This window comes from Monopterus albus, unplaced genomic scaffold (genome assembly GCF_001952655.1).
Source record: "Monopterus albus unplaced genomic scaffold, M_albus_1.0 scaffold120.1, whole genome shotgun sequence".
Taxonomy (NCBI): domain Eukaryota; kingdom Metazoa; phylum Chordata; class Actinopteri; order Synbranchiformes; family Synbranchidae; genus Monopterus; species Monopterus albus.
This window is the reverse complement of record NW_018128000.1, coordinates 1145013-1155338: the sequence shown is the minus strand read 5'-3', so window position 1 is coordinate 1155338 and position 10326 is coordinate 1145013. Positions and strand designations below refer to the sequence as shown.

The 10326-nt window shown below is 42.2% G+C and overlaps 1 protein-coding gene across 5 annotated transcripts in view; it reads right to left on the bottom strand.

Moving 5' to 3' along the window:
* Positions 1-382: 382 nt before the first annotated feature.
* mast3b (microtubule associated serine/threonine kinase 3b) overlaps positions 383-10326 on the bottom strand; it is a 35158-nt gene continuing 25214 nt past the window's right edge. For 4 of the 5 annotated variants that reach the window (XM_020612033.1, XM_020612035.1, XM_020612036.1 and 1 more), the window contains 14 exons: positions 10172-10310; positions 9849-9981; positions 9548-9713; positions 9061-9162; positions 8684-8806; positions 7532-7644; positions 7004-7170; positions 6584-6705; positions 6287-6502; positions 5856-6082; positions 5551-5673; positions 5297-5433; positions 4561-4745; positions 383-4345 (listed from right to left, as the gene is read on the bottom strand). In XM_020612033.1, the coding sequence (XP_020467689.1) occupies positions 3261-4345; positions 4561-4745; positions 5297-5433; positions 5551-5673; positions 5856-6082; positions 6287-6502; positions 6584-6705; positions 7004-7170; positions 7532-7644; positions 8684-8806; positions 9061-9162; positions 9548-9713; positions 9849-9981; positions 10172-10310 (3038 nt within the window). In that variant the 3' untranslated portion in view covers positions 383-3260. The remainder of the gene's footprint in view (positions 4346-4560; positions 4746-5296; positions 5434-5550; positions 5674-5855; positions 6083-6286; positions 6503-6583; positions 6706-7003; positions 7171-7531; positions 7645-8683; positions 8807-9060; positions 9163-9547; positions 9714-9848; positions 9982-10171; positions 10311-10326) is intronic. The other variant, XM_020612034.1, reaches the window with a different exon arrangement.

The window sequence follows — 10326 nt, the reverse complement described above, 5'->3', positions numbered from 1 at the left end:
CCAGCACCCTGTAGGTCAACAGCACTGGTGGCGGTTGTTGTTGTTAACCCGGGCCTTGACTGATCCGGTATGGAATTCACACTGATGATTCGCATGTTTAAATTTGGCATGTTTTTACACCGGATGCCCTTCCTGATGCAACCCTCTCTATTTATCCAGGCTTGGGACCGGCACAGAAGTCACTGGCTTGCAATCCGTTTACTTTAATCTCAAAATATTTATTGCAATGTCTCTTACAGTATTAGCAGCATTACTTGTTAGATGATTGCACACAAAGTAAAAATGTGAGATGAAGTTGTGTAAGAGCACTCTGTGTAGTAAACAATCATAACATCCATAAAACTCAAACACTAGCGGAGTCAGATTTAAAGAGGCTCCCAAGAGAAATACAAATTTTATTTGTTGCACAAGAAAACACAGTACAGGGCGACAACGCCAGTATACCATGCAATTAAGTATTATAGAGGTGTGCTTTTCTCATGCAGCATGCACTGAACAGAAGAGTCCACAAGAGAACACATGTACATGTACAGTACAACAGGTCGACCTGCCAGTTTGTTCAAAAAGAGTAAGTTTAAAACTGACTGAGAAGATGTTGCGCTGACCTCCGGTGGCCGAAGCTCCCGTCTCTTACTACTACTATGACATGAAACTTTCAGTCCGTAGAGATCTGCAAAGCAACAGCTTCATATGCGCTCCATAAAAAAATGCAGGTTTAAAAAATGGTATAAATGAAGTGAAAACATAAGCCTACATGCAAATGCAGAGTAATCAGAGATGGGACTTGTTGTGAACATCCTTCTGTATCATTTAAGACTGGTGTGTTTTCTGTGTATTAGTGAAATATCTTTTAACTATATAATCTTTTAAAAATACACTTTATAGCATCTGTGGTCCCTTAATGTGCGACTGTGTCTGAATTCATCCTGCAAAATGTGCATATGTAAAAAGTTCTGTACAAACCAGGATGAGTATATACATGGGCCAACAGGTAAGTTTCTCTGGTAGAAAGTTTCCCACTCATCTCTTTGTCCAGTAAATTAAAGTTTTTTTCCTCCATGCAACTTCATAAAGTTGAGAATAGTCTTAAAAGGATGCAAATACAGAAAATGCTTGGTGCTAATGTACTCTTCAAGAACAATTTCTACAAAACAAAACAGATATGTAACTTTTACGTGTACTTTTCTTCTATGGTATCAAAGAGGGTAGTTTCATCATATACAGCCACAGGATATACCATGTTTATACAGTACATAGCACATTGGTTCATTGTAAACAATTCTTCCAGACTGCAGGAATAACAGAGCCGCACTGTTCACTAACACAACGACAGCACCTGGAAAGGCCATCATCACAAAGTTTAAGGAGAAGATCTTTTTTTTTTTTTTTGAGCAAGAGGGATTTAAGTAACACATCAACAAATCTGATGCTACATAAACAGAAGTCTGAAGAGAAACTTGGTACAAAAGTCAGTAAGAGCCACTGACGAAGAAGACAGTCAACCTCAAAACTCCATCTCTGTAGCAGAAAGTACATCCAATCGACCATGGATGTGAAATACTGTTTTGAATCCCACAAAGGTGTTTTGTAAAGACCTCCCAAAAATCCTGGTGCCACAAACTGTCACTGTGCATGATCATGAATAATACACAACCTAGTTATCAAAATATACATCAATATTTGCACAATACAAAGACGTAAAACCTTTGTTCAAAGAAGCCCTGTGTTTGGATTCAATGTAAATGTGTCCCTCTGCTATTTTTAGTTCACCTTCCACATTTAGTTACAAAAGTCATGTCAAAATACATTAGTGCACTCCACCCCCACCCCCCGATGTAAACAGGTCAAACAGGTATAGTGTCTCCCACATGCTCTTAAAAAAAAAAACCCAAAAAAAAACCAAATGCTACCATTTCAGAAAAAAACACAGACAACACTTCCTAAGTTCAAAATGTGTTGTTACTGTAGGAATGTTTAAAACCTAAACCAAAATGTTCAAAACAAACAACAAGGCTGTGATTCCATCCTGGCTCAGAAGAAGTAATTTGGCTGCTCAATGGTTTCCCTGCTAGATACATGCTTTGAATACAACCGGTTATTCCAGCTAGACATGGAGCTGTGCTGGATCCGTGTTTACAGATGTTTACAAAATGTGCACAGGAAGAAAAACAAATCTGAGCTACATCTATCATGTGGTATCACAAACATGACTGTACAACATCCAGAGCTTCAGCCAGCAGAAAAAACTGATCTTTGAGATTACAACCAACACAACTGATTCGATTTGCACTGTTAGCGTGGCCTGTAAACCCCTTTTGAGTTGTAATGTCTTAATAACCCTGCACTCACTGAGTCCATGTTTTAGAAAAACCATGCTGCTACCATGAATTCATACTGCACGGAACAGCCAGTGGAAATACATTGCATTAAATTTTTTACAGATTCAAAGTTCGTGGGCCTCACAGCTACCCTTGCTGTAAATGTAACTCAGGACTTCTGTTTTCTTACACATGAGACTGTTTTGTGAACACTTGAGTCTGACAAGTGCAAAATGGAAGAATTCCAGCAGTGCAAAGATGAGCAGTTTTGTACAACTTTCTTGCAACATAATTAACATTTGGTAGCTTTTGTGTTCACCCTGATCCATAAAGTATGAGTTTTATAACTGTATAATGTAGGCAAAACTGCACATCAACCATGTTGCTCATAGTGTGAACCAAAGGTCAAGCTAAAGTTTATGAAGATCAAGATTATACTGTTGCATTATTATTCTAGTGGAAACTGTGCTATTCACATTTGAACAGACACTGAGGAGAAAAAAACAAGCATGATTTCAGCTTGTAAAATTACTTCTCACACCTTTTGGTCCTACAACAATTATTACCAGCATTATCAAACTCCTTGGTACCATAAACATTGATTTAAAAAAATAGACATTTATAGAAAAAAAGCCTGTCAAAAGACATAAAACACAAAAATGTTGAGCCTTAGCTACTCATGAGAACATCCCGCTTTCCCTGATACCAACTCATCATAGTTTACAAATGTAATAAATACAACCAGAACATCTGCAATGCCTTCAGGCAAATATTTACAATAAAAAAAATTCAAGTAAAATCTCCCATGCTCTTTCAGCAAGCCAGGTCTGTAAATGCATTTACAGCTTCCAGTTTATCTGACTCAGACTGAAAAACCAGCAGAGGTGCATGTCAAGCTTGAAAGAAGAGATCTGAAATTGAAATTTGTTCAGCGGTGAGCTGTCACTTTCTCAGATGGCCTGTTTGTAGACTTTCCACTCTGCACTCAGTCGTCTCTGTTGAAGGGCGAGTGGAAGTGGTTTCTGCCGCCTGACTGCAACTGCTGCCGGTAAGAGGATGTCCTGCCTGCTGCTGCTGAGATGAAGTGACAATGACATTGGGCTCAGGTTTCTCTGTGGTTTCCTCTTCTTCTGAACATGGCTGCCATTCATCCTGCTCCTCACTCTCTGTCGAGCCCTGCACAGCAATCTGGGGCACTAATGTGAACCTCCTCACCACCGGCACTTCCAGCTCCACCTCCTCACTGGTCTGAGCTCCTGTGACTATCCAGGCTGTCCTGAGCTGCTGCGGCTGATGAAGTTGTGTATGGGCTCCTGGAGCCGTGGTGGTCGCTGTTAGCGTGGTGCTGGTTTTCTCCTCTGGTTCGTCAAAGCTCACCTCCTGCACTGCCTCCTGCTTCTTAAAGGAGTCTCGCCTCTCTGACAAGTTGAGCTTTCTCATCACAACCAACTGTTCTGATCGTTCAATCCCAGAGTCCCTCATCCTCTGACTGCAGATGTATCCTCCCAGCCTGCTGTGGTCAGCCCCGATGTAAGTGCCTCCACAGGCAACCTCTGCCTCGGAATCACCCAGCAGGTCCCCCTCACCATACAATGGCACTTCCAGTGTGTGCCTACGGGGGGCATATGGCTTCTTATCAGCAAGATACACTCCAGAAAGCTTCTCAGCTGACTGCACCCTCTTCAGCAGAGGGGATCGCGGTGGCTCAGCACTGCGGGGCCGGACAATGTGTCTAACAATGGTAGGTGGTGACAGGGTTTTGCCATGATAGGTATGAAGAGTTTTGGCAAAGCCTGGTAGTGGGGAGGGAGAGCGCTGTGGAGAAAGAGGCTGGGTAGAGGACGAGGAGGAGTTGCAGGCCAGCGGTGAGGGCGGGATGTTGCTGGTTGACTTCCGGCGGCCCACCTTATTAAAGCGCTGTGTGCTGAGTTTGGAGCTCAGGCCGTGAAGTGAGCTGGGCCGAATGTGTGCAGCGGGAGAACTGGGAGAGCTGGAGCAAGGAGATGTGCTCTGAGGAGAGTTGTTTTCTGGAAAGCAGCAAAACAATTTTAAATAGTTCACATTGTACAAAATTTATACGCACCATTATTTGAACACAGTCCGTGCTATACAAGATAATCACCAAGGCATCATCTGTGAATATTCCAAAGATTCAAAATGCAAATGCAAAGCCTCTACTGACCCTATTTCTTTTCTACCCACAAGAACCATTTCATGTTCACATCAATAAGCCCAAACTCACCAACGCCCTGATGATCAGGTGCAGGGCTCCGGGAGGGAGTGGAGGGGCCAGGGGAGAGGCTGTGTGTTGGGGACCCTGGAAGACTCTCGCTGGAGGAAACTGAGTGATGGAGACCTGAAGAGAAGCTGCGACTGCCGTGCATCACTGTACTCTGTTTAGACAGCTTCTTCAAAATGCTTCGCCGCCTTGGAGAGGAAGAAGAGTCAAATATTTGACATGGTGTAGATCAGTGAGTTATGCAACGGCACAGACACAAACTTCGGGGGATATTCTGTGAGTTCTGATGGTTCTCTTATGTAATGTCAATCTCTGTTAGCGTCACAACTTCAACATCTAACTGGAATTATCTTTATTCTTTCACAGTCAAGGTTTTTTCTGTATTAAAAAAAACATGCACAAAACTGAAAATTTGGATGATCTGTTTCAGTAAATAAAACATTAATAACTAAAATAAATAAATTATTATTAAAATTATTTAAATATTAACACCTATGCATTTTAAAACCAACATAAAAAAAACAAGTGTATAGTGTAAAGCTGCACTGACAAATGTCGAGGCAGGGTATTCAGCAGTACAACAGAACATACACGTAGTTGCTAGTCAACCTCATGAAACAGTGCGACACTAGATGGAGACACAGGACTGAATTTTGCAGGTTTGTTTTTCCAACCTCCCAGAGTAAACAAGAGTTCAGAGTAACAGTGCAGAGCTGCAGAGAGTGAGAGGAAGCCGAACCTGTCATAATTATCTCTCCTCCTGCTCTTCTTGCTGCGACGAGCCATCTTGCCTGTGTGTTTGGTCTTTCGAGCTGGTCCAACTTTGATTGATGTATTCTCAAGTGCTATGGTGTGAAGCGCCACCTTACTGCCGCTCTACACATTTTACAGGAGTAAAAGATTTAATTTGTGCTAAAGGACAAACAATTCAACTTAAACTGAATTTCAAACTAAATGACAGCAAGCCACAAAAGTCTCAGTGAGCTGTTATACCTTCAATAACAGTTCTATCAACTCAGGGTGGACCAGGCCTTGGACAGACTCTCCGTTGACGTGGGTGATGAGGTCTCCAGTGCGGAGACCTGCCTGGTGAGCCAGGCTGCCCTCCTCCACACTCTGTTAAAACAGCAACACAGTGAGTGTGAGGAGAGGAGTTACACTGCCTTACATAACCATCTTTTCATACCACTCTCCTCTGGGTTGGGATCACAAAAGTGAAGTACATGACTTGATGTGGACACAGTTGTAGCTGTGAGTCTTAGGCAAATATCAATTTTAATCTTAGAAGCCACACCCACCGACACCATGTGATGCACTGTGTAGACGTCGCTGTCACCCATGTAGACCCGGATGGCCTGCAGAGTGAAGCCGTACTTCTTCCCTGAGGTGTGGATGATGATGGGTGGCCTCACACTGCCAGGGCTGAGTGACAGATCCCGACTGGGTGAGGAGTCACGAGACGAGGGGTTGGAGGACAGCGAGCGTGGGGAGATGGGACTGGGCTGGAGGCCACCAGGAAAGTCATCTGCAACAAGCACAGGAACATTTTTGTTACATTTGACCTATTTTCATCTAGTTATAGCCAGATAATCCCAACTGTCATTAATGAGAACAATTAAACAGGTAACATTTTGTTTCTATTTAGATAACAGATTATAACTGTAAACGGTCTGGGTCGAAGTGTAGCACTTAACACCAGTGTCTCATTGTTAAGTTAATTCTGTTGTACCTGGAGTGATGATAAGAGACAGAGCTGAAATGGAGGCTGACTTGGGAACCTTCCCTCCGCAGGGAAGCCTCTGTCTGTCCGGCGTCTCCAGCTGGTTACCAAAGCGTCGAGGTCCGGCCAGGTCCTTGGGAGATGAGTGCTTGGCCCCTGTGCTGTTGCTGCGAATCCTGATCCTCCGAAGGTTCGAAACAACCATTTCAGCTGTAGGTGACACAGCTAAAAGGTAAAGAGTATGTAAATATGCAAGAACTGAAACACACCATGAACAGAAACATAAAGACGTTAGTGGGGTTTTACCTTCTTCATCTGTGGAGAGGGCGAAGCGGGGCATCGTGTCCAGGCTGTGGGTGCTGCTCATCACCAGGGGGCTGGTGCTCCTCTCAGACTGGGAGGAGCTAGAGGAGGCCTGCGGGGGAAGGCTACAAACAACCAGAGACCAGTTGGAAAAGTAAATCACCTGGTACAAGAGTCCAAGTGATCACACCACACCAACATTGTGTTTTGTCTGCTTGCTGCTTTTACACTGAAACAAGTAAATGCTCCAAGGGCTGGCAAACCATTCATTTCCTACAATTTTTGGCAGCATTTCACAAGTAACCTAGCAACAAGGTGCTAAACAAGACAAAAAAAAAAAACAAACAACAAAAAACACAAGATGAAGTACAAGAGCTAAGGAGCTTATAACATACACTGTGATGTATTTGACACTGTGCTGACCTGGCCATGCGTCCAGCATGTCTGCGCTCCACACTTCCCTCTGCTGGGCTTGGGGAGGGACTGAGCCCTCCCACGTCCCCGCGGTCTTCCTTGTCCTCACTGTAGCTGCGATCGGAGGAGAAGCTCAGGTTGGATGGTGTTGCCAGATATTCTGTGCTGCTGTAAACCTGACAGTGGAAAATACATAAAGTGAGATGGCCTCTGGACTGTTGCAGAGCTTTCAGATGATGTCATGCATTGTATATACGGCAGCCAAACTGAAGGTTCAGTCTACTTTGACATCTGTACAGCAAGGAATGGCAGAGGTCATTTCTTTGCTTTTTTAGATGTGGTCCTGGTCATCTTATCTTGCACACTGGTTAATTTTACATGCATCTTTTTCTTGAGTTAAACTAGTCAGTGTTTTGACAACTAACACGTTCATTGTGACTGTCCTTTACACATTTTGTTGTGAGTTAGGTTGTTAATAATGCATAGCACAAAGAGAAAACCCAGCAAAGGTCTTCCATCCAGTCATGGAGCATTTACCTTGCTGAAGCGATGTGACCAGGAAGCGAACTGTCTGATTTCCAAGGAAGACTCTTCATCATTAGTTTCCTCATCTTCATCAGATGCCAAATGACGGTAGCGGTCTGATCGTGCTGAAGACAGAAACAACTTTTCAGAGAAATACCCACAAAGAAGTAAATATTTGAAAAAAATAAAGAGAATGAATGAATGACACTTTATTATAGACTCAAGGTCCAAATTAGAACAAAGAGACAATAAAAGAACAATTAAAAGAAACAATATAAAATAAAATAAAAACGAGAACAAGAGAACAACCATAAACTACTATCCCTTTAAAAGGCAGGCATACCAGTGTTTCCAGAGAGCAGAAGTAAAACGCATGTCACTGTATGCAACATTAGTCAACAATAAAATGATATGATTTTCAGAACCATTCAAGTGACAAATAAATTTAAACATCAGGTTTCTTAAAACAGCTGAAAATGTACTAATTCGAGATGACACGAACAGTTTGCTAGCACTCGTCCATCTAGGCTTTTTCAATAATAGCCTTAGGGCGTCATAATAAGCCACTGATAGTTTCCAAAGACTGCCCTTTTTTATAATTACACCACAGATGAGCAGTGTACAAGTAGGTACAATAAGCCTTAAACAAAGCCAATTTTACTCCAACCGAGCATGAACCAAATTTCCGTGCCAGTACATTAGCTTGTACATACAACATACGGCACTGCCGATATATATCCCCGTCATCAGACAAACAATCATTGATGACATGACCCAAGTACTTAACTTCATTGCACACAGTTAAAATATATTACCAGATAACTTAAAAGAAGGAAATACAAGGGACCTGTCCTCGTTTGTACGGCATATCATAATAACACTTTTGACAGCATGATACTTGACATCATGAAGTTCCCCAAACACTGAGCATACGCTCAAGAGAACCCAATCTGAAATGGTTTTCGTCATCAATCCCCGTACATCAGTGCCACTAAGAAGCAGAGCAGAGGTCTGTTTGTAAACAACTGCCATAAATGCTGCGCTTTGTTGTCACACTAGCTAAAACAGTATTTTGGTCTAATGTATTCTGAATGCCCTTTAAGTCTGAAGCCAGGATGTAACATTAATCAGATCAAATTTGACATAATCTCAGCTATAACGTACTGTCAAAGTAGCTGGTGTCATCCTCCGCCTCCAACTGAGGGATGAATTCAGCCTTCTGCCGCAGGAGTCCATTCCAGTCCAAACCCAGGAAGAAGGGGTGCTGTTTGACCTCTGAGGCTCCACCTGCAACCCCAGTTAAGTGGAAAAAGTTCCATGATCCGATTTTTAAACAAATGTTCACGTGTTTCCTATTTGAATCTTCACATTGATTCCCAAAATCATTTGACTTGTCATTTTTAAATCATGGTTTTCAATAAATACTTAAAGTTTAAAATAAATATGTCTAGTTGGAAGTCACTGTTTTGATTTTTTTTGGATTAACAAAAATTGTTATATTGAACTTTAATATTAGGAGAACACTCTAAACTCAGCAGTACCAGTTCCCAGTCGGTCCAAAGGGCTATGCCTCAGTAGGCAGGTGATCAGGTCCTGGGCATCAGTAGGTAAGCCATCGTCTCCTTCAGGCCAAACGATTTCATCTGCAAATCAGAGAAATACAGGCCAGTCAGAGGATCACAGATGAGAGCAGTAAATAACAATAACATAGCTTCTGGAGAAGGTAACAGCCACATAAAGAAAATAAAATCTAATCTAATTGTTTGGTATTGCAGCGTCTTCCGAAAGCCAGATACACTGACAATAATGTATTTCTTTTACTTTGTATGCTAGCCTTTTCTTTACACATATAAAACATTTTCATATGAACAAGATTAAGTACAGACTAAGTTTTGCTAACGTAGTGTAAGATACAATGATGTTTTATTACCCTTACTGGGACCTAATGGGAACATTTTTAGATCATGTCAATTAGCGCTGTTTTCTAGGTTTGGTAATACATTTCTTTTGGTTCATTTCACCACTCACCACTGACAACTTGCCCAAAAAGTTCTTCTGGAGTGTCTCCAAAAAAGGGGACACAGCCCACCAAGAATTCATAGAGGATGATTCCCATGGCCCACCAGTCCACGGGCTTCCCATAGCCCTGTCTGAGGATCACCTCTGGGGCAATGTACTCTGGAGTGCCGCACACCTGCACAAGCAAACCAACACAGATCAGTCCGGGCAAACAAACACCACTGCTTCCATAATCAGAGCTGTTGCATATTATTGTAATTTGTTCTCTTAAAAAAAGATGTTTTGTCTCTTACATCAGAAACCTTCTCACCTGCTTGTCAACAAACTCTCTTGTGTCTTTTTCTATGTGACCCTCGTACAGGTTGGTGGTCATATTCATCAGGCCAATTTTAGACAAGCCAAAGTCTGTCAGCTTGATGTGACCCATGGATGTGATTAATAAACTGGTGGGTGGAAAAGACAAAATCTTCAGAATTAACAAAGCCTTCCCTTTGAACTTTCACCATATTCTGCAAGCAAATGCAAGCAGCCAGATGCAAATACAGAAGGACTGAAAAATAAATAAATAAATCTGGTCTCACACAGAAAACACCCTTCATCAGGAGTTAAGAGGCAGTCAGTTTGTGTTCTTACTTGTCAGGTTTGAGATCCCGATGCACAATGCCATAGTTGTGAAGGTACTCCAGTGCGAGGACTGTTTCAGCAAAGTACATCCTTGTCATCTCTACAGGCAGTGGGCCCATGTTCTTTAGTAAGTTGGCACAATCTCCACCTTAAAAAAAAAAAGA